Raw genomic sequence first — 25,480 nt, 5'->3', positions numbered from 1 at the left:
AAATATTTGGAGTCGAAAAGGTTTGAGAAGTCATTGTAGAATCTGATGCAGCGAGGAATGGGTGCATTATCGAGGTACTTTCTTGTAGTTTTTGTCTGAAAGAGCAGTCTTTGGCTTCTCAAGTCATTAGCTTCAACAAACTTTATATATTTTTCAAATCATCCTTCCTAAAAAAATAAAATAAAATAAATTTCAATACTTACATTAAAACTGGAACTGAAATCTGTAATTAAAAAAAAACCTAAAAAGAAGTTCACAGAGTTAAAAAACCTTTAAAGGTCAATTAAAGGTCATACTTACCTGTTAACAAATTCCTGAGAATTTTAACCAACTTCAAACTTGGAAACCCCAATTTACTTTTTGTCCAGACGAATAAGTACCTACTTCACTTTACACACAACAGTTTAAAACATCATTCAACGCATTACATTAACTTGAAACAGTAAAGAACGTTAAAAAAGAAAGAGAAAAGAATGAATCACATACGGATTAAGCGAAAATTGAAACTCGTTCTTTATGAAATTCGACTCATCACTAAATGACCTTAATTATATGTTTAACGTGTCTCTTTCGACTCAAGTTGCCATAAGTTGCCTTTTACTTGTATGATGCACTGAAAAATATAAAAAAAAATAATAATTAACTTTTTGTAAAAAAAAATTATAATTGAATGGTCGTCCTCATTTTTTTTTATTATAATTTAATTACTATGCGTACATATCCTGCGACACATGACAATATCTGTCCAACATTTCATGTTATTATTATTATATTAAAACATGTTGGTGCAAAAAAAAAGTAAATTCTCCTCGTGCCCATTCACATTTTTTTTATGATGATTATTATTATTATAATTGTTTTATTATTAAATCTTATATAATATAATAATATAAGAAGAAACAACAAACATAAACAGAGGAAACTTTTCCCATTTCACAAACATATACAATTGCACTACAGGTGTTCCAATACTACGACGACGACAGGATGATGTGGTAATGTAATAAGAATAATAATAACAGCAATAAGAATGATGACGACGTGTGCTTAACTTTTACATATCCACGTACCGGCATACAAGTCCGTAGCGTCGTCGTCAATGAATGTGTAAAAAAAGTCGCATGGTAACCCAAAATGAATGCAGTACAGTGATGCAAAAGTGACACAGTTTGGCATCGTTTGCCTCGACACTCCATATCGGCATTTAATTAACTCAATAAAGTTAGCTGGGGACATAAAAGCAAAAAGTCCTAAAATATTATATGTCCCTAAATATCCCTTTGATTAAATCAGGATTCAATAAATGAACACTTTTCTGCACGTTTTATTAATAATTTATGATCTTCATCGTCTTCTTCGTTTTTAACACATTTTTTTCATACTTTTAGTTATACGTCCTAGATTGTCTTTTCCTATACACTTTTTGTATAACAACCATTCCCATTGGCTACTCGAATGTGCTATACTCGAATTTCCAACCAATCAGAATGAACATAAATACCGCCATGTAAATACCGGGAATGTATAACACTCTTTTGATTCATAAAAGTTCAGTGATGTTAGTGCTCGTCAACCACTGAACGCGGATACATTCACACACAACTTTTGACTTCAACATTTAGTATAAAGAATGTTTATAAATCATGTTTTTACTCAAAATGGGCTTTAAAAAAGACAAAAAATAGGAATTTACATCTAAAAGTGATGAAATACCGCGAAAAAATCAAATTTTTAAAGTTAAAACGACTTAAAAAGTGATTTTTTAATGCAAAAAGTGACAAAAACATAAATGAAGCGCTGAACGAAGGACAATCATATTGGAAAAGTGCACGAGTGTGAGAGAGAAAGAAACATGTTTAATTTACAGTTTTGTTGTTTCTCGTATATATTATTATAATATATAATATAAAACATAAAAAAACACACGAAAAAGAAACAAAAAAAAAATTAGTTTGATGACGCGTGATATTTACCTTTTCCAGCCAAAATAAAAAAAAATAAATAAAATCTAAAATTTTATAAAAAAAAATTATAAGTACGAATGCAGCTTTTGTTACAAAAAACTTAACAAAAGAACTGCAGCGCACAATTTCAAACATCTGCTCAACAATCGGGCAATTTTAATGCAATAGATGCATAGTTTAAGCACACAATGTTAATGGCGAACAAAAAAATCGTGAAAAAAGTGAAGATAAGGATTCATGACTTTTCTTCAAGTATCCAGTAAGAAAGAAAAAAGAAAAAAAAATTAAAACAATACGCGACAAAAAAGTGACAAAGTGCAGTTCTTTTCACTGTCGAGACTTTTAAAACAAGAAATTGAGTTGTGTTGATAAGAAACAATAAAACGAACTGAACAGAGGAAAGAAACAACACACATGCTGTGGCATACTAATGAACCATTGAAATCTTCCTAGAAGAGTACGTAGGAAAAAAGAAAGGTTTCGTGTGTATATTAATTAAAACATTGAAGGCCATATTCTTCTTTCCTTCTTCACCATCTTCTTCTGTTTCTCAGTAAAGATACATCGAACAAGTGAATTTATTATTAGTTTTGTGTTCTGTTGTTCATCACTCACTTTACTTGAACAAACTATAAACAAGGAATGGTTAACCGCGTGTAAAAAAATTATTATTAAACAAGTTCAAGTTAAAAAGTTAACAATATGTTTAATGTTGCACATGCATCATCCTCATTATTATAAAAAAAAATACAAAAAAAAATTAAATAGTTCAGAGAAAAAAATTAAACTACGCAAAAATACCAGATTAAGTACAGAAAAAAAGAGAAACATTCAACACCTTTCAATTTACAATAATAATCATAATAATTGCAAGAATAAATAAGTGACAGCCATAGCAGCACAAATATTTTACTACATAAATAAATAAATTCATAAAAGTTTCGTATATACACGAGACGAGTTACTATAGCCGCACTTGCATATAGAATATTGGAATAAATTAACGAAGTAGAAAAATCTCAAAAATGAGAAAACTAAATGGTAAGTGTTAACTTTTGAATATCTCGACGATCGATCTGATTTTTTACAAAAAAAAAAACGAGTATTAGGGTGATCGAGTGTTTTATGAATTTCAATTAAAAATTTTGAGCCAATTAAAAAAATATATTAAATATAAATTAAAATTTAAAAAAAAAAAAATAATTAAATTTATTTTTAATTTTTTTTGTAATTTTTTTTTTAATTTGAGATTGACTTCCTGAACTTAAGAATCTAAAATTTTTAAGATCTTTATTAAAATAATTATTGTTCCTTGTCAAAAAGATAAAAAATTAAATTTATTAAAAAAAAAATTAAAATTAAATTAAATTTAAAAAAAAATGTTAAGGCTAAAATAAGGCTTCTTTTTAATAAAAAAAAAATTAAATTCAAATTTTAATTTTTTAAAAAAATAAATTAAATTAATTTTTTAAATTTTCAATTTAATTTTTTTTAATAAATTTAATTTTTTTTTTTGTTAAAAAAAATTTTAATTTAGCTTTAACATTTTTTTAAAGTTAATCCTAAATAATTATTTTAAATTAAATTAATTAATTTTAAATTAAATTTTAAAAATTATTTAGTTCCTAACTAAGCTTCAAATAAAAATTAAAACTTAAACTTTGAAGAGCTACAGTATGAAAAAAAATTTTCAAAATAGAAAAAAATTAAATTTTTCACTCTTTAAATAATTTTTAAAACATTTTTAGAGTTTTTAAGTTCCTCAAAGATTATGTCAAAAAATTAAGTTTAAAAAACAAAAAAAAATTTTTCAAATATCTTTCAATAACTTTTCGAGAATTTCGTTTGAAATAAGACGCGAAACCTCATTTTCTGCTCCAAAAGTAGAACACCCTATTCCCGATAAAACTTTACGAAAATAAAAAATAAAAAAAATGTGAAAACTCCTTCAATAATAAATAATTAACCCAACATCGTTCAGTTAATTGACTTGTGTGGTGTCGCACATATTGTCGTTATATGCAGAAATGTGGCGACAAATTGCTCCATATTGCAGCTACACTTATGCACTATATGTTGTGTTTCATATTCCATCAAAAGAGACAAACAAAAAAAAAAGAACATGTTTAAAATGAGGTGGGCATCGAAGAAATATTGAGTGAGTGTGGGCTGAAAAATCATGAAATTTCATTAAAATTTTTTTTTTATTTTTTTTTCGTCAGCGACTGCAACAGTTCTCATGTTACCACACAAATTTTTGAACATTAAGAAGGTATTTAACACATAAAATATGTGGCCATGGACAAATTACCGCTAGTTTTAATTCTTTCATCTCTCTGTTAAAAAATATTGAACGTAAAAAGAAATCAAGTAACATAATACTTATTTACAATAACGAAAAATACAAAAAAAAAATGAAAATTGAATATAAAGAGAGGTTTTGTTGCTGCTTTATTGCTATAGAGTGTTATTATTATGAACAAGACTTTCTTTACATAAAACGCAAAAATGCAACGTCAGTAACTTTTTTGAGCGCGCAGTAGACTGTGCACAATTGTACATAATGATAATAATAACAGACGTCGAACGAAGGTACATACTTGAAGTTCACTTGAATAAACAGTTAGTCATGTCTTTAACTAAGCATTGCATTGCCTTTGCCATTGCATCGATGATGATTTGTATTGTTTCAATCGAGACAAGTATAAATTCCACATGTCAAAAAACTTTTTTTTCTCTCTGTTCGGTAAATAACTAAATTATAAAGTCATGCAGTCTCTTTTTTAAAAAAAAGTTTCTTGTCTTCTTATCTTATCACCGAACGCTCCAATATTTGTATAAATAATAAATATTCACATAACCTCCAGTTTTGGGTAGTGTGTTTTAAAGTCAAAACATATAAAGTTGTATAAACAAACAAAAATATTATAAAAAATTGTCGAACAACTTTTTTTTTCTTCTCAACGTTGAGTTCGTTTAAAAAAAAAGGTAACCAACCACGTCACTTAAAGCTTTGAATAAAAATATAAATAAAAAGATAAGGCTTGTTCTTATCAAGAAGCTCTTTCGTGAGTCGTTCTGTATTCAATATGTGAGTGTTTTAAAAAGTGATTTCAAGTCATCGGAATTTGCATTCAAGGGTGCATTATTCCAGTTTGCGAGCAGGCGATAAATCCGTCAGTTTTGACTTGAAAGTTCTTAGTAGACGTTTCGTCTTGTCATTTCTATCAATCTTGTTTCGAGAACTTGTTTTGACTTTTTTTTTTGAAACTTGACTCGTCAATTGTTCACGCCATCCATGCATAGAGTAAAGGTTCACGCTTTATTTATTAATAAAGCACCCGGTCAAGCAAAACGTCATTCAAGCAAAGAGATGAAACTGGTTAAGAGTAGCGTAGAAGATATCCCTTTAAAAATCGTGATGTAGTAGGTATAAAAGCAAAAGACGTCTAAGATTAAGAGTGAGGTTTGATTTTGTGAGAAATTGTCGAAGTTTTCAAATGTCTGTAAAATATCTATCGTTCGAGGTTGATGATGTTAGGTCCATTTTGCGATGATTTTGGCTATGATTGCACTTTTAACATAATTCAAAGCGTTTCTTTTAAATTCTTCAACACTATCGGTTTAATATTGCTTCGGCATTTTTTTTTTAATGGTGATATGGGATAGGGTAGGATTTAGTATGGCTCGCACCGCGGTCTCTAAAGAGTCCTATTGTACTTCATACTGTGAAATCGTAAGCTTTCTCAGTAAGCGCCGAGGAATGGGTCTTAGCTTTTTACCTGTCATCCCAAGCAGGCGCCTTCAAAATTCACTCAGCTCTCCCAGAAGGTCCCAAAGGGTTTCTAAAAGATCTCAGTAAATTTTGAGCACGATTGGAGTCAGAAAAGTTTTTCATGATTTCGAGTCTCGAACCGACGACCTTACGCTCATCAGTCAGATACGCTAACCACTGTACTAAGCTGATTCCTGATATGGGATAAAACTCGTTGCTTCTTTCAGCTTAATATTATCGATTGTTAAAATTTCGCCAATGTTTAAATTTGTATCGTTAAAACTCGTCAATATCCTCGAGAGCAGACCATCTATTGAAGGCACGTGGCTCATTGAATATTTTGACACCTTTGTACCACACTGATCTCTGTTAACTGCCCATATCTCTATATTCAGATTTTTAAGTCTTTTATTATCGCTTCTTATTCATCAGAGATGAACCTGAAAAAAAAATCAAAAGGAAAATAAAACTTACCAATGAAGAAGATGACTTCGTCTTGGGATCTAAAACTCTAAAATTCAGAATTAATGGATTAGTTACTTTAAAAATTTTACAAAACTTACCAATTCCATCCTAAAACGGTTCAAAGACTTCCATAGCTTTGTTGGTTCACTTTTTCATAAAATCGCAACTTTTTAAAACTTAGAGAGTGATACAATAATTCAAACGTTATCATTAATTTATGTTTATGGTAGCACACTTGAAGGCCGTTCTCTCATATTATATTTCGATTAATTATGTTTGTTTAATTATTTTTTTTTTGCTTCTTTAATTTGCTTTTATTAATTGAGGTACTTTTTAAACGGCTTTAATTGTGCGACTGAGCCAAAATCGATCCGATTGACTTTTACCTTTCTACCATAAATGGAGAGATCATGTCTTTCCTTATAAATATCTACATACCTTTTGGTATGGAGGTGACAGTTGCCCATATTTTCCCTTTTGTTGGTCGTTGATCGTTCAGTCGCTTATTAAACATGCAGTAAGCTGACTTGAGTTATTGATATTCATTATAGCATGAAATTTTTATGATATTTATTATTTTATACTGGCCCATAATAATAATAATAATATCATAAAAGCTTTGCTACAAGTAAGATCACGGAAAAGCGTATTTAAAACAATTTTCTACACATATCAACTCTTAACATCACAAAACCTATAACTTTCACGACCTTAAATGCATTATGCGTCGTAGAGAGAGATCTCATGTTAAATTTCATCAGCAGTAGGACAGCGAATGGCTATGGTATTGTACGGTTAGGGGATATCTAAACTGCTCCCATATGTTGTTGATTCATTCCAATTACTCAGCCAGAACCAGATGTCTGGTTTTTTTCGCTGTATATATCATGCACACATGCTCACCACCATTCTAATAATAATAACAACAATGATTTGAAAAATGCATTTAGGAGTGCTGCTGCTTTTGCCAAAGCAAGAAAAAAAAGAAGCGGGAACTGAAGTGAGTGAGTTCTGGTGCGATACGATCATAAACAACATTTTGTTGATATATATTTTATACTTTAGTTTATTTATATGAAAAAGGCACAGAGACACGCTCAAAATATTAAGGAGAAAATTAGTTTTGAGATAGATGATATGTGTGATTTTTGAGGAACACATGTGTGGTTTATGGTATTATTATTATTATTTTTATGTATGGAACCGAGAAAAAAGGTCAGATCTAGTTTTTATTTGATTTAAGAGGAAATCTCGTACAATAGTTTCAACAATGTTTGTTTATAGATTAAAGAGCGATTCAAACTTTTTGATTTAGTTTCATATGTTTATAAAATTCAACTTTTGTTTACCGAAGATTCGAATTTCAATCGATTCAAGGGGTAAAGCGCGCGAGAAAGTAAACAACGAGAGGGACGATCAAGGTTTTTATTATTAGAGAGGAGGATTTTTTGCAATTTAATTACGTTTCGCTGATCTCATCCCATAGAATGATTCGAAAAAAACAGACACAAGCGAACCATATCAGAAATTAAATACTACAAAAAAATGTTCTAAAGCTGCGCGAGGCCATCGAAGGTCATTCAACGTGTAGATTAGATTATTGTTTGAATCGAATTTCAATAGAAAAAAATTGGGACAGAAAAAAAGGTTATAATTGGAAAATGATTATCAGTTTTAGTATTTGGAATTGCGTGAACTCATTTTTTTGTGTTCTTTTAAACGATTTTTTTTTATTCCACGATAAATGCTCGATTTCATTGATATCGTATTAAAATTCAATTTGTGGAATCGATTTTAGCTTGAAATTGATTTTAAACAAAATTTTTGTGTTTATAAAATAATTAAGCAAAAATATTGATTCTTTGAAGTTACTTGAAAAAAGTTAATTGGTCTTAACTTGAATAAAAATCTTGTCTATGAGGTTTCTTAGTTTTTAGCTTAAGTTCTTAAAATGAATTTTTAGATCTTGGAATAAAGCATTCAGTTAAAAGAGAGGTTAGATCTTGAAATACCTTAAGGTCAATGTCAAAAAAATTATACTCTAGCGGCGAGAATTGTCGTCACAGAATAGATCGTATGTCTTCTATAGAGCTTCGTACAGAAGATACCCGTACAAGATGTTCTGTATGAAGTTCTATAGAAGACATACGATCCATTTTGTGACGACAATTTTCGCCGATAGAGTATAATTTGTTTTTGATCTATCTAAGTATTTGAAGATCTAATAGTTCATTTAAGAACCTTATCCAAAAATTCATTTAGAAGAAACTTCATAGATACAACTTTTGTTCAAGTTAAGACAAATTAAGTTTTTCAAGTAATTTCAAAGAATCAATATTTGTGCTTATTTCAAGATCTGTAAACGTTTTATTTCAACTAAATCTGATATTTTAAGATCTAACCATAAATTAGTTGTTTTTTTTTGCAAAAATATCAAAATTTGCTTACCTGAAATTGTATTAAATCATCTTAGCAACTTTATCTTATCCGTTAAAACAGTTTATCTCCAGTTTTGTCAACATCCAAACCTCCAAAAATAGCCATATCACCTTCTCCTATCATCATCACAATCTCTCGATGACACAACAAGTCTTATCTTATCTCTTGGTTTTTTGTTTAATTTGACGTTAATACGACTTTATTAGTTTGAAAAAAAAATTATAAAATTGAATATAAATTTATCACTAATCTCATTAATAAAAACTCTAAAAATAACATAAAAAATATATCTAATGATATTTTTATGATTATGCATGGAAACCGGACCATCAAAGCAACTTATCTCATTAAAAATTTCTTTTCATCCATTTTTGGCACGTACTATTAAGTTATTATTAAGAAAGTTATCTAGAAAAGGTCACGCGATAAAAAGAAAGAAAAGAGTCAACTTTCCAAGTCTCAGCTGTGTTTTCAATCTTGAACGCGAAAGCATCTGTTAAAGACTTGAGAAGCGGAATATATACGATCAATTAAAAAGATATGAAAATTAATTGTCAAGCATGTAGTATTTCCAGCGCGCAATTCAATTAAATAAGAATTTTATTTTCAGAGAATTTATTTAATTTTTGTAATCAAATGGAGTGTGTGTGTTTTTTTCTCTGCTCTATACAATAATAAGAAATATTCATTTTATTATGTAGATTTTTCCCTCTTGCTCGTATTTAGCATATGAATTACATTCCTCTAAAATATACGCATCAAGTCATTTACACTTGTCTCATTGTCTTTCGCTTCTATACTGCGAGAGTGCGTATGTTATTTATTTAAGTTATTCATGTTTTTTTTGTTGCTTCGGCATTCGAGTTAAAGACAGCAGAAGAAGGAGAGTAAACAATAGCTGGCACATACAAATTGATTAAGTCAATTGAAATTCTTGATTAATATAGCGACATACTGGTTGTCATTCGGTACACGAAGACGATGAAAAAAAATTATCAAGGGAGATGCAAAATAACAAAATACATCAAGCGTGAAAACGTCTTTTGATATTATTTAATACTTTACCTCGCCTCATCTTGGTATCTTATCTCATCGTTGCTTTGCCAAAATATGGCATAAATTTACGTTAAAAAAACATCATCCAACCAATCTGTGTCTATCCAGTCGTCAGTTTCGTTCATGTTAATTTATCTCATCTAATCTGACTTTGCCTGTTTGTTTTTTTTTTAAACAAACACAAAAAGTTATTAGATGTCGAGATATTGACTAAAGCGTGTTTAATTTTTAACCACGTGACCTGTGAAGATTTTAAATTGTGATATTTTTAAAAGGACTTGACGCTTTTGGATCTTTTTGGCAATTTAAGGACCTATTTTGAACAATATTCATTAACAAGATCATCAGGACTTAAAGTTTTAGCCTTAAAAGCTAATGTATGCTTTTTAGTGAACCACGTGGTTAGTTATGATCTAAACATTAATTTGAAAATGTTTTTTCTCGTAAAGTTCATAGATTAATTTAATTTTATGAAAGCTTCAAAGATCGAATATTTCGTCAGTAAATGGTTTCTAAGAGCTTTTGATACTTTTTTGATTTAACCACGTGACCAATAAAGATTCATTTTGTGAAATTTTTTAAAGGACTTGAAGCTTTTGGATCTTTTTGGCAATTTTAAGGCCTATTTTAACGAACTTTGATCTACAAGATCATCTGGGCTTCAAGTTTTAGCTTTAAAAGCTTATGTATGTCATTATGATAACCACGTGGTTAGTTATGATCTAAACATTAATTTGAAATTTTTGTTTCTTCTGAAGTTTTTAGATTAATTCAATCTCATGAAAGCTTCGATGAAGATCGAATATTTCGTCTGTAAATGCTTTCTAAGAGCTTTTGATCCTTTTCTGGTTTAACCACGTGACTTATAGTAGAAATCTTTCAAGACTTTATGTCGATTTATTCTATGCAAATCCTTCATTTAGTCACGTGGTTAAACCAGAAAAGCATCAAAAGCTCGTAAAAAGTTCATTTAACCTTTACAGACGAAATTTTTCGATCTCCAAGGATTTCATGAGATTGAAACTTTATCAGACAGACACCATTCCGTATCGATTTTTCTTCCAACTAAATGCCTTTGAAACAACGGTTGAAGAGGTTTTTTGGGTGATCTGTTTAAACAATGTCAAGTGAATAATTGGGTTTAAATTTTCGATAGTGTCTCACAAACTATCAGCAAATAAGTGACATGAAACAGTGTGAAAAGGAGATGAAAATTGATGTTATTGAAAGACTCAAGTATGTACATAAAATTTCATGTCACATAAAAGCTGATTGAATCAAGAGAGAGAGAGAGAGGAGTGAATTTGATTTAATGAATAGTGTGGCCTCCTTCGTTATTTATTAGCAATAGAATTAGATGAAGTCAAGTCATTGTTTTTCGATTGAATATCAACGGGTTATCAACGTGAGTGTTATCTCTCGGCTCTTGTTGATATTCCGTATTTGATTGGAGTTTCTGACACAAGTGGCGTTACTTTTTGCACGCCATGAGTGGGGTTTGATGGACAGAAACAGATATTGAGTGTGAAAGAGTAATCAAAGCATGGAACAATAGAAACTAACCTTCAATTAAGTGTAAACGTTTCGAACTCAAGTTTTTCTTTGAATAGATATGAACGTTGAAATTAGTCACCAAAGGTGTCGTTTTACGTGAATTATGCAAGTTTCGAGGAATTTGTCATGGACTGTCGTTTCATGTGAAATTTTGTCAAAAGTTGTCATTTCAAGTATTGGTTTAAATTTAAGTTTTATTGAAGTTTTAAACTTTTAAACTCCTGAAAGTATGCAATGAACATTATTCCAAAGATTTTCATTTTTCAAGAGTTTCCTTGAACTTTTTTCAATTTTTTTTCTTCGTAAACTTCCTTTAAGGCTAGAAGATCAATTTAAAAAAAGCCCCAAGGAATTTTTTAAAACCAAATTTGAGTTATTGCATTTCAAATTTTGTATGAATTTTTCAAAATATTCTAAAAACCGTCAAAATTTAAAATCTAACTCGATACAATTGAAATTTTATCATAAGTTGACCCATCCACAAAGCCATGTTGCACGCGAAACTTTCGAGCAAATAAAATTAAATAAACGTCCCACACCTACTGAATCAAACCTACGAACAGTAAATTTAATAAAAGGCAACACACACACACAATTTAATTTATAACTCAATTACTAAGGCTTCTATTTTGAAGCAAAACCTATTCTTAATTAGTTTAGTGTTCTATTCGCTCTCTGTGTTGTCTCTCATCTTCATTTCATCGATACCTACTCAAATTTATGATTTTCGATCTCTCTTTTTGTCATCGACGAACAATGGAAAATTGAGAAGACGCCTGCTTTTAATTTTAATGAGATAACGTAATTTTGAATTGAAATTGAGAGCTTTGATAACAATAGAAAACTGTTATTTTTAATTCTAGGCCAGATTACTCATTAAATATATTTCTCATTAAAACACGAAAAAAAAATTCCATGTTCGAAGAAAAAAACTCGTTTCGTTGTAACGAAACATGATCGATGTGCATTGATCATTTTACAATTAGATCCAAGCTGTCTGACTTTTAATTGCTATTCGATATAGTCGTCTCTCTCATGTTCACTATCGACCTTTTATGATGATCTAAATTCTTACATCATGTGAGTAATTTTTTGTTGTTGTTGTTGTTTCACTTGAACGACTAATCAATTTTAATCTAAGACAGCCTTTACTTCCCTGTTTTGGATTTTTTTTATGTATTTCGGTGTGTGGCCAATTTTTTTGTAAGCGTAGCTAAATTTTATTACAGATTTTTGCACGTCACGGCATTAAATTTATTAGAGTTGTTCTTAAATGCAAGGGAAAAAAATAGTTAAAAGTTGTCGCTAATTAGGGATTTTAGTACATTTTGGAAGCAAATTTATGTAAATATTAAAAAAAAAATTTGTCCCAGTTTACATTTGGGATTTTTGACCCAATGCATATTAAAAATTTCTTGAATTTTTTTTTTAATTTTAAACTTTAATTAATCGTTCGTCGATTCTTGTAATTTTCTTCAAAAAAATAAAAAAAAATCACGTGACTTGCCCTTGGTTACATTTGCAATTTTTGACCCAATGCATATTTGAAAATTTCTTATTTTTTTATTTTAATTAATTTTTCAATTAATTAATAAATTGTTTTAATTTAATTTTAATTAAATTTAATTTAATTTATTTAATTATTTATTTAAATTTTTAAAAAATTGATTAAATTAAATTTAATTAAAAATTAAATTAAAATTAATTAAAAAAATAAAAATTAACTAAATTAATAAATTTTTTAATTAAATAAATAATTTTTAATTATATAAAAAAAATTAATTATTTAAATTAAATAGATTAATTTAAAATAATTAATAATTTAATTCAATTAAATAAAAATTAGTTAAAAAAAATTAAATAAATTAAAAAAATTTAAATAAATTTAATAAATTTAATTAAATAAATTATAAATAATTTTAATTAATTTAAATAAATTTATTTTAATTAATTTAATTATTGATTAATTAATTTTATTTAATTTTTATTAAAATTTATTATTATAAAATTAATTTATTCGTTTTAATTAAATAAATTTAAAAATTTTTTTATTTAAAAAATAATTTAAAAAAAAAAATTTAGAAAAAAAAATAATTAAAATTCATTAAAAATTGAAAAATAAATTAATTAAATTTAAAAAATAATTTTAAATATTAATTTATTTAAATTAATTTAAATTTAGAAAGAAAAAAATAATTTTATTTTATTAAAAATTGAAAAAAATAATTAAATTAAGAAAAATTAATTATCGCACAGACAGACGTCAATTCTTTTTTTTTTTTTTAAATATGGTTCAAAAGTAACCGAGACACTCGCAAGAAGGCGAGCAAACGGCGGGCGGGCGGTAAAAAAAAGTGTGCCAATCACTTTTGCATGTCTACAACATTTTAGCAACGGAACAAAGTAACAACAACAACAAAAAAATGGTTTTAAGTAATAAAAGCCATTAGCAGGGTGTTGTAAAGTTATTCTAAAAATTCGCCCATATATAAATTTAATTATTTGTCCAACAACTTTTTTACTTCGCACATAAAGGTAAGAACACCATCGTCGTCGCTCGTTGCGGTGAACGAACAATAAATTTAAACAACAAAACAAAAAAAAATTATTCACACAGATAATTATGTAATTTTTGTCAAGCCTCGTGAGCGAATGAACACTCACTCAGGGCAATCAGAATTTATTTGCAGCACATTTCGAGAGACATTTTTATTATTATTGTTATAACCGCGTGGAGAGCCCGCATCGAATTGAAGCAAACTAGATTCGTGTCTTTGTCTCATTAATTATTTTAATTAGGAGCGCGCGCGCTAGTTTCAGTTCTTTAACGGTATTCCGAGGTGATTTGAATAAAAAAAATATTTTTTTTAGGCAGGACAAAAATATTTCAGTTGCGCAAAAAAAAAGACATCCATTTCTGATTATAATATTTAAAACATTATTTTATCACAGCGCAACGACTTGATGATGAGAGAACATGAACCGACAAGCAAGTTATGCTTGACCAATGCTCATAACTTCTTTATGTGCTGTGCGGCGTGTGAATGTGAATCAACTAAACATTAATATTTATATTTTTTGTTAATTTTGGTGTTGCTGGCTGAGATACGAAAACGTGATATGATGAGGAAGTTAACCCGTTTTGGCAGGAAATTTTGTTTAATTAACCAAAAATGTCAGATTTTGGATTTTTAAGAAATTTTTTGATACAAATTTTTAATTAATTATTTTAAAAATTTTATTTTAATTAATTTATTGAATTAAATTAATTATTTTAATTTAAATTAAATTTATTAAATTGACTTTAATTTAAAAAAAAATATTAAAACTCAAAAATACTTCTTCAATTAATTTTAATTTAATTTAATTTAATTTAAATTTAATTTAATTTTAATTAATTAAAACATTAAAAATTAATTTAAAAATTAAATTATTTATTTAATTAATTTTATTTAATTAAATTAAATTAATTTAAATTAAAAAAATTAAATTAAAATTTTTTATTTCTTTTAACTTTAAATTAATTAATTATTTTTAATTAAAATTAATTTAGAAATTAAAAAAAATAAAATTTAATAAATTTAATTAAATTAATTTTTATTATTTTTTTAAAATTTAAATTATTAAAATTTAATTTTAATATTTTTAATTAAAATTTAATTTAAAATTAAAAAAAATAAATAAATTTAATTAAATTAAATTAAAAATTTTTAAATAAATTTTATAAAAACAATTTTAAAAATTTAAAGCGCCATCTATCGTCTTTTTTTTCATAATTTTTTTTTTTTCATCTAAAAATTTAAAAACATGAATTTTTATCAACACTTGGTCAAAACAGGTTAACACTAAAAAAAACTCCAAGGTATTTAATGATGACTCGCACACTACTGTTTACTCGATTTCCGTTCATCATTCGTAAATTATTACAAATTACCTGGAATCACACCAACCTACCAAAACAAACCTGCGTCACACGACAATATTACCTTTTTTTATGTCAGCGACGTGATTTAAGATCCAAAAGTAACACAGAAAAAAAAACTGTTAATCACGGGACCTTTCATTAGATTAGTTTTCAGATTTAGCTTCGTTAGTGAGAGACAATACTTTGGAACACGCGAAAGGCACTGTAACTCAAGTCTAGCGTGTCTCGCAGTCAGTCATGCTTCAAGATAAAGTCACATGAGCTTTTTCTGGATTTTTTTTAAGTTTTATTCTATAAAAATTTATTTTTTTATGAAATTTTTAAGTATGGCTCAGTAAATAGGCAAGTCAGTGCCAGAAAGAGAAAGACTTCTTTGAAAATAAAAATTAATGGATAAACTGTACAGTTAAATATTTGCACAATTGTTATTACTTTAAGTCGTGTATAACGTCAGCAACGAGAGACGGCATTGCACGGCATGGCATGATGTTATAGTTGTTTTACTTATTATGGCAAAAGGTATTTTTTTTAAGACTGCGGTGTGAACATCATCGTGGCTTGATAAAACTTTTGCAATGTCGTGCCACGAACAAAGACGTTTTCTACAAATAAAGCTCAAGTGCATGTCGTCTTGCGGTGCAGCTTACGTGAAAAAATTCACACACACACACAAAGATCTCGTTATTCTAAAAAAAAATATTGAAAGAAAATAGAAAAAGTAGTCGTCTATAGAACGATATGCTATACCGCATTCCGATTTTATTAAGCCCACTTTTTTTAGTACTCCTCATTTCACATTTTCTTACTCCTTATATCGCAATTTCAACAATTTTGTACTCCTCACTTCAAATTTTCTTACTCCTCATTTTACATTTTTATACTCCTCATTAAAATTTGTCGAACTCTTTATCATTTGTGGACTTTCCCCATTAAAATTCATATTTCACAATTTTATACTCCTCACTTCACAATTTTGTACTCCTCATTTCACATTTTCGTATTAAAATGGACATATTTCACAATTTTGTACTCCTCACTTCACAATTTCGTACTCCTCATAATAATTTTACAATTTTGTACTTCTCACTCCACATTTTGTACTCCTCATTAAAATTTGTCGAACTCTTTATCATTTGTGGACTTTTTCCATTAAAAAACACATATTTCACAATTTTATACTCCTCACTTCACATTTTCGTACTCCTCATAATAATTTCACAATTTTGTACTCCTCATAATCAAAAGGACAGCTTATAGAACTTCAGGGTCCTCAAATTACGAGGTCTTATAATTTTTTTTGGGGGCACGGATGACAAATCGATTTTATAACCGCATTTTTTCTTCGAAATGCGGTAAAAAAAAACTTAACTCGGGACTGATGTAAATAATACGACATACTTAACAGAAAATATGGAAGCAAACATTATTGGATTTTTATTGCCATATTTGCTGTAAAAATTTTTCTTCTTCTCCTGTAAATGGTCATCATCATCTCTCTCTAGTACTCGCAAATAGCTGTAAAATTTTATGTTTAGGCAAAAGGCAACAACTAGAGAGACATGATAAATCAAGACTATTTTACTGGAGTAGTTGTGTTAAACACCCATAGAATTTATTGCAAACATTTGCCTCATGGGATTTATTTTATCGGAATTTGTTCGATATATTGAGCAAAATGTTTAGGTATGGCTTTTTAAACAAATTTATCGGGCGCAAGATGGTTTCGTAAACCCTGGCACGCAGTTCAAGGTGAATAGCCTGAAGAGAGTCACACAATTATAATTAATAACGATCTTTATCATAAATTAACATCTTTTTTTTTCGTATAAATACAAAACACGAGCCCTCAAGCCTACCTTTATATTATAATAATCATTTTATTACTCTTAGATATTTTTTTTTAATAAACCCACACATCATCTCAGCTATGTTCAATCTAAACAAAGTCAATACAGAGTATTTCCCCTTTTTTTTCTTCAGCGGCGTCAAATATAAAAATAAATTATATTTTCCAAGAAAGTTGATCAATATTAAACATTTAGAACGCCCGTGAACCGTCAACATGACACTGTCGGTGAACGTTTAGATAGTTATTAGATACACACAGGAAATACGTTAAATCACTTTGTAACTATTTTTATAATGATTTTTTTTTCTGGAGTTACGATATGCCTAACGTGAGTTTAACGTGAGAGATGAGATGAGATGATGTTTCAATATTTAAATTAATTTGTTTTCATCGCCAGAAACAATTATTAATATTGGATGAGAGTATATGCGAAGAGATGAACGTCAATAATGTTCAATGGAAAAGATTGACTTTTAATTAAGAGTTTTTGCTTTTCCGTGATTTTTTGTTCATTTTTTCGCAGGCTTCTATATTCATGTAACAGAAATATTCTGAAGAATTTTTTGAATACCGAGGATTTTCAGCCATATCTCGCTTATTTTTTTTTCAAGTTTTTGAGAAACAAAAAACTTTTTAAAAGATCTTTTTGTTGCTATTGATGTCAGGTCCAAATTATGATGATTTTTGGCAAAATACTATTAAACATTCACATTTATTGCACTTTTAACATAATTCAAAGCGTTTCTTTTAAATTCTTCAACACTATCACAGTTTGTTTCATATTGTTTTGACATTTTATTGAACATGGTTCAGAAAACGGACTAAAAAATATAAAAAAATATTAAAATTTATTAAATTTTAAAAAATTCTAACCTCTGTTGATCCCACGTGCAAAATTTAAATGACAGATCCAATCAGCTGATATTGTTTACTTTTCTGATTCTCGTTTGCGCGGTAGATGTCGCTTCAGTTGTTTTCAAAATTTGTCTAAAAACAAAGAAAAAAAATAATTAAAAAATTAATTTTTAAAATAATAAAAATTTATAATTTAATTAAAATTAATTCATCAATTTTTCATTAAAAAAAAAATATCAAAAGTATCAATAATTTAATTAATTAAAACTAAATTAAATCTATTAATTTTAAATTTCTTAAATTATTAATTATTAATTAAATTTATTTAGTTAAGAATTAATTAATAATTTAAGAAATTTTTAGCAAATGAATTAATTTAATTTTAAAAAATTAAATTATTAATTTTTTTAATAATATTTTTTTATTTAAAAACCGATGAATTTTTTTTAATTTTTTAAAAATTTAATTTTTTAAAAAATAATTTATGAATTGATTTTAATTAAATTATAATTTTTTTAATTAATATGCATTAATTTTAATTAAATTATTAATTTAAGAAAAATTTTTTTTGTGATAATAATTTATAAATTAATTTAAATAAAATGATTATTTTTTAATTTTTTTTTAAATTAATAATGTATGAATTAATTACAAAATTTATTTTTAATTAAATTATAATTTTTTTAAATTAATTTAATTTAATAATTAATTTTAATTTAAATAATTTTTTAATTAAAATTCTAAAAAATTAATTAAAAAAAAAAATAATTAAAAAATCAATTTTTCAACAAAATTCAAAAGAAAGAATTTAAAGCATTTAAAAGAAATTTTTTAAATGAAAAAATTAAAAAAAAAACTTTTATAAAAAATTCTTTCAAAAAATTTATGTCCCCTTGTAATCCGATAACATTGCGCTTATGTAACTTTTAAAAAATTTAAACATCTTTTTATTATTTAAAAAATTAGTTTTTCTCAACATTTATCTTTCTTCCATATAACAGTCCATAAAATATGTTACTCAAATTAATATCACATGTACAAAACAAATATCAATCGCTTTTATTTCTTCTTCTTCTTTCGGGTTTTTTTTTTATCTATTCTCACATAAAAAAAAACACTTCCAACTCCCAACCACAGAAGAAACCTTTCAACCTCTTAACGAGAAGAAATTCTAGCCTGAGCAAGGCTTAGATGTTGTTACGAAAGACATGTTTATTCTAACAACAATTTTTTTTATTTTTATTATTATTCTCTTTCATCATCACCCATAATAATAATAATCATAATAATAATCGTACCAAGATTCATTTTTTTTAAGAAGATATATTTAATATTACGTAACGTTGAAACATTTATGACCGACCATCCACAAGAAGATTCGTACAAGAATTCGTTTTTTTTAGTACAACTCTTAAAAAAAATCCCATCATCGTGAAAAAAAATTATATCCTCTCTGGGTTCATTCATTTTCTCTTCAATTAATTATCAATGGGTAACAACTAGTCTCTATTCAATCAAATTCAATAATTAAACATCTCGTTTTTTAATTAAGTCAGGCTGGTTTGTTTGATTTGTGGGCACTCAGAATGAAGAAATGACGAACGGTAAAAACAAATATCACTCAGAATTTCGTATTATATAACGAAGTCACGTATTGTCCAAGTCACATGTGTGGAAAAAAAAAGTTTAAATACATTTTAATTAACTGATTGCTTTGTCATTGAATGAGCTCTACAGCTACTACTTCAGGTCAAATACGTTTTCTTCGTGTGTTTGTTTGATTTGAAATTTAAAATAATAACAGTCGAAGTTTTTTTTTTTCAGAATAAATTTCGGTTTAATTTTTTTTTTTGTTTATTTTACGTAAAGAACGTGTTTGTTGAACTTTTGAATATTTTTACTCGTGTGTAGTGTATGGAAAGATTGATAATAATAAAAAGATTCTTGAACTTTTTTTTATATGCAACATGTTCATTTTTTTTTATGTCTTGTAACTAAAAAAATTTTTTTTTCTCTCTTTACAGTTGGTGCAACAATGTCTCGTCCCGCAAAGCCGACAACGGCAAAAAAGGTCGCGCCGCCCGCAGTACCTGAAATCTATCGGCACTCTGGCAGCTCTTTTGGCTCTGTCGGTTACGCCTCCTCCGACGACGGTGGATTTCTCCAACCGCCCGACTCACCGATGATCTTGTCGCTGAAATCCTCGTCATCATCCTCCGAAGATCAACCAGATTGCGCCAATAGTGGAAGCAGTAACATGCTTTCGAAAAGTCCCGGCGTCACGTATATACCTCCAAATACCTTCACATTTAGTGCCCGCGGCGAGCCCCTCACACACAAGACAGCTGTCATTTATCATCAGTCGTTGGCGCTGCAGCAGGAAGATCAGGGCATCGATCTAACGCAATCTCCCGGTAGAGATAGTCCCGGATCGTCGTCGGGATCAGCTGGATCTGGTTCGAGACATTCGACAGCGAGTTTGGATAGTGGGCGTGCCTCGTCATATGTCACGGGAACGTCATCCAATCGTGGAGCGTTAAGTAGTCCCCGGTACAGTGTGAGTTCGTGCTCAATTGGCAGCGTAGATCGCATGACACAAAGAAGTGTAAGTAGTAGTCCTTTTATCTCAAGACTTCAGAAAAAAAACAAGAAGAAATCATAAACATCCGCAATTCGTTTAAAAAATATCTTGTGGTTTAAAATATCTTTCTTTAAAAGCGATCCAATTACTGTAATTAAATACTTTTTTTTTGTAATTCCTCGTTATGAATGGAAACATGACTTATGAATGCGTTGAAATGTTTATTTATCATTGGCTTTTTTTTATAGGATCACGATATAATTACTGAATGGCTTTCGGAAATACATTTTGACGAGTATGCACAATTATTCGCCAAAGCTGGATACGATCTGTGGACAATATCGCGTATGACGCCCGAAGACTTAACCGCAATTGGTATCAAGAAGCCGCATGACAGAGAAAAGATCAAGCAGCATATTGATGCTCTACAATTGCCTGATAGCTTGCCGAATTATGTTCCTGTAAGTTTTTTTTAATGAGGAAATTATTTTTAGTATTTTGAGAAAAACAGAAATTTTAGAAATACTATGAGAAGTTACTTTATTTAGTGTTTTTGAAAATTTAAAATTTTACTCTAGCGGTGAGATTTGGTACTACAGAATATTGTTAACCCTTAAAACGACCAAATTTAACCTCAAGGTAGATAATTCAACCTTTTAAAGGGTTAATTTTATCCCTTCAGGTCAATATGATTCCTTTAGAGGTCAATATGATCCCTTTAGAGGTCAACTTGATCCTTAAAAATGTCAATATGATCCCTTTAGAGGTCAATATGATCCCTTTAGAGGTCAATATGATCCCTTTAGAGGTCAATATGATCCCTTTAGAGGTCAATATGATCCCTTTAGAGGTCAATATGATCCCTTTAGAGGTCAATATGATCCCTTTAGAGGTCAATATGATCCCTTTAGAGGTTAATATGATCCCTTAAGAGTTCAACTTGACCCTTAAAGATGTCAATATGATCCCTTTAGAGGTCAATTTGATCCCTTTAGAGGTCAATATGATCCCTTTAGAGGTTAATATAACCCTTTAGAGGTCAATATGATCCCTTTAGAGGTCAATATGATCCCTTTAGAGGTCAATATGATCCTTAAAGAGGTCAATATGATCCCTTTAGAAGTCCATAGAATCCTTTAAAAGATTAATTTGACCCTTCAAAGCTTAATTTGTACAGAAAACTTCTGTACAGAACTCCATAGCAAACATACGATAAATATTTTGTAGTTAAAATTCCCGCCGTCAGAGCACCAATCAGAAAAATTTACTTGAGAAAATCTTTTACAGGGATCTCTTGACGAATGGCTACGCCTATTACGCTTAGAAGAATACGTTCAACCGTTATTAGCTCAAGGTTATCAGTCAGTTTGTGATGTAACGACATTAACATGGGAAGACTTAGAGGATATTGGTATCATTAAGTTAGGACATCAGAAGAAAATTTTACTTGCCATTAAGCGTGTTAAGGACATCATTAGCGGTAAAGTTGCGTCACCGGGTATTACGCCGCATGGTCAGGTAAGTTTCGTTAAGATATCCAAAAAATTCACAAATAAATAGATTTTTTGTGCTTGACCCTTCCCCTAAAAAATTTTTTTTATATAAATTGTTTTTTAATCGTTAAATGTTAGAAATGCACAAAAAATGAAATTTTTTTTCAATGCATGCACAGAAAATCACTTCCGCTTTAATTTTACGTTAAATGCATTTACATACAAAAAGCAAGGCAAAATCTGTAACAATTTATCATTTTTTTTCTTATTTCGTGTGTTATTGACGACGAAATAAATACGCTTTCACCAATTACAGATTTTTTTATAAGTGGGATAAGATATTATAATATCAAAAGATCTATTTATTTTTTTTTTATTTATTATTTTTTTTTTGCTCTCTCATTATGACTTTAACACAAAAACACAAATAGACAGAAAATAGCGCGTTCATGCGAACAAAAGCTTATGTAAAAGCCCTTTTTGAATCACTTTACCACACGTGTGACTATTGTGCGTATTTTTTTTTATTTTAAATTTGTTTTTAAACGATTTTTGTTTTGTTTCATGGATGATACGTTTTCATGATTAACGAAATTATATATATTTTTTTTTGTGTTTGAAAAAGACATATAACAGTCATGACACAATAAGCTGCAGACACAGTGTAACAAAAAAATTATAGGTCTTTATCAGAAAAGGTTCATTAACTTTCACATCAGACGGATTTTTAGGGCAATTAATTTAGAAGAATTTTTACATTTTAAAAAATTTATTTTTTTTAAATTTTGAATAAAATTGTAAATAAAATATTTTTTAATAATAAACTTAATATAATTTAGTAATAATAATTAAAATAATTTAAAAAAATTTTTTTTTTATTGAAAAATATTTATCTAATTAAAAATTTATTAATAAAAATTTTGAAATTATTAAAAATCTTAAAAGCTTGAAAAAATCTGACAAAAAATAAAAATTTTATTAAAATATGTTTGGCAAAAAAAAATTAAAAACTAATTTTTAGGTAAAGTACAATTAAAATTCCATAAAAATATATTTTGTTTTATACTTTGTTAATGTTAATAACATTGTTATAATTTTTAAAAAATTGTCAAATTTTTAATTAATAAAAATTAATTAAATAATTTTTGTTTATTTTTTTAAATATGAAAAAATTAAAAAAAAAAATATAAAATCATAAAAAACAACTAAATACATTTATCATATTTTTTTGTCAAAATTATAATTTTATTTATAATTTAATTAAAAATTTAATTATTTTAATTAAAATTTAAAAATTAAAAAAAAACAAATTATTAATTAAAAATATTTTTTTTAAATCTACAACTTAAAATTTTATTTAAAAAAATAAATTTGACAATTTTTTTAAATATTTTTGACAAAATATCAAAAAATTGTTTTTATTTTTATAGAATTTTTAATTGTATTTTTTTTAAATAACTTTTTGAACTTTTTTTAAAAAAAAAATAAAACTTAAATTCAAATTTTAAATTTTTTACATTTTTTTTTAATTTTTTAAAAACCTAAAAGATCTTCAAATTTTAATTTTTAATTAATTAATTAAAATTGTATAAAAAAAAATAATAAATTTTAAAATTTTTTAAAATTAAAAATAAATTTAACTCAAATTGAAAAATCTAAATTTTCTATGATTGTTTTTTAAAAATTTCTCTTTTTAATTCATAAACTTAAATTTTAATTAAAAATAAATTTCTAAAAAAAAATATAAAAAATTTTGTTGCACTGTGCTCGCTTGCCTTTTAAACATATTCTTGCGCTTCTACTTTTCATGCATGCCTCAAATCTTTTTATGTTGAGTGAAATTTATACGAATTTTATGTTAAAATCGCCTCATCAATATCATTTCATGCCACCTAAGTAAGCCCTAAGACAAAGTTAAGAAGTCATCTGCTATAAAATTGTCTCTCTCTCTCGCCATTTACCATTCGAGACAATGTGTGTGCATACAAAGTGGCGACGAGGAGATTGAAATTTAATTTTTTTCCAAGCCTCTACTTCGTCTTCTTCTTGTGTCTTTTGTGGTGAGATGATGGCGAATTGCTCGTTCGATGTGTGTCTTGTGCGCTAAAAAAGCATAAAATTGTGTGGCATTCAAAGTAATTACCATTAAAGTTAATGAGAGAGAAAAAGAAAGAAAGCCGCTTGCAACTCTCGAGGAAAATTTAAACAAAAAAAAAATTTAATTCGTTAGCAACCTCAACTGTACTTGAACTTGCAAGAGATCCAGCAGCATCAGCAAATTTATCAGCAGCCGAAGACGCCGAAATTCACGCAATCTCAGTACATAATGAACCCGCCGCAGCTGTATTACGTGAACCAAGATGGGGACGATATCTTTGTGCCAAACAACTATAAGCAGCATTTGACGCTGTGGAACGAGCAGCACTTGGGCAATGGCAGTGCCGGCTTAACGCAACGCTATTCCATGTTCAATAATGCAACGACCTCCGCTGGCATCGTCAATGGATGCGACGAAATCCACGAATTGCCAGACCCGGACAACGACGATGCGGCCCACGACGAAACGCACGGCGAGAATGACATTGTTCTGATAAAGGTAATGAGCGGGCAATAAATCATGTAAATATTTCCTCTTTTTGACGCTAAGTAAGCTCCGTTAATGAGAATTAATTCTCTGTCGATGAGCGCGAGGTAAGACGACACAAAGTGCGCGCCAATGGGAAATCTCATCTTCATCTTTTTCACATCATTAACGTTGAAATATATCGCTTTCATGTTTCACTTTTTTTAAACTATCTATATCGACACAAGCAGCTACAGCTAGCTCATCACGCTTTGATTTAAATTATTATATAACTTTATTGTTCGTACACACAAGCGAAGTACTTCGAAGGGAAGGGACATCAAAGAAGGGACCGAAATTGATCAATTTTTCAAAAAGTTTGATAAAAATTTATGATTTATTGGCTTTATTTTTATCTTATTTTTCATAAATTAACTTAGAAAAAATTCAATTAAAATTTATTATTTTTTTTATGAATTAAAATTTTATTAAAAAAATATTTTTTTTTTAATTTTAAAACAAAATTTTATAAAATTAAAATAAAATTTTAGAATTAAATTAAAATTAAATCAAAAATTTTAATTAAAAATTTGCAAATGTCAATTCAAAAAATGACCGTTAAAAATTTGAAAATTATTTTTTGCTAATTCAACATATAAAAAAAAATTGAAACTTAACAAAATATTTTGAATTTTTTTTTGAATTTATCATATTCGCCAAAAAATTATTAAAATCTTTAAATAGCTAAAAATTTTAAAGTTTGAATTACAAAAAAAAATATTTTTAAAAAATAGTTTTTTGTTGAATTTTTGTTAGAAAAAAAATATTAGGTACCTATTTGGAAGAAAACAAAAAAAATTATAAGAAATAATCGTTCGTAATTTTTTGCAATTTAAAAATATTTGCTAAAAATTTGAGATTCGCTTATTTGCTAATTCAAAAAAAAAATGAAAAAAATTAA

The 25,480-nt window shown here is 27.8% G+C and overlaps 1 protein-coding gene across 2 annotated transcripts in view; it reads left to right on the top strand.

Moving 5' to 3' along the window:
* Positions 1-1,595: 1,595 nt before the first annotated feature.
* The window catches only part of LOC134834512 (uncharacterized), a 28,062-nt gene continuing 4,177 nt past the window's right edge, over positions 1,596-25,480 (top strand). Inside the window, exons 1-5 of one of the 2 annotated variants that reach the window (XM_063849224.1) lie at positions 1,596-3,005; positions 19,907-20,487; positions 20,712-20,924; positions 21,751-21,981; positions 24,187-24,552. In XM_063849224.1, the coding sequence (XP_063705294.1) occupies positions 2,990-3,005; positions 19,907-20,487; positions 20,712-20,924; positions 21,751-21,981; positions 24,187-24,552 (1,407 nt within the window). In that variant the 5' untranslated portion in view covers positions 1,596-2,989. The remainder of the gene's footprint in view (positions 3,006-19,906; positions 20,488-20,711; positions 20,925-21,750; positions 21,982-24,186; positions 24,553-25,480) is intronic. The other variant, XM_063849225.1, reaches the window with a different exon arrangement.

This window comes from Culicoides brevitarsis, chromosome 3 (assembly GCF_036172545.1).
Source record: "Culicoides brevitarsis isolate CSIRO-B50_1 chromosome 3, AGI_CSIRO_Cbre_v1, whole genome shotgun sequence".
Classification (NCBI taxonomy): domain Eukaryota; kingdom Metazoa; phylum Arthropoda; class Insecta; order Diptera; family Ceratopogonidae; genus Culicoides; species Culicoides brevitarsis.
The sequence above is the reverse complement of the archived record's forward strand: the minus strand, read 5'-3'. Positions and strand labels throughout refer to the sequence as shown.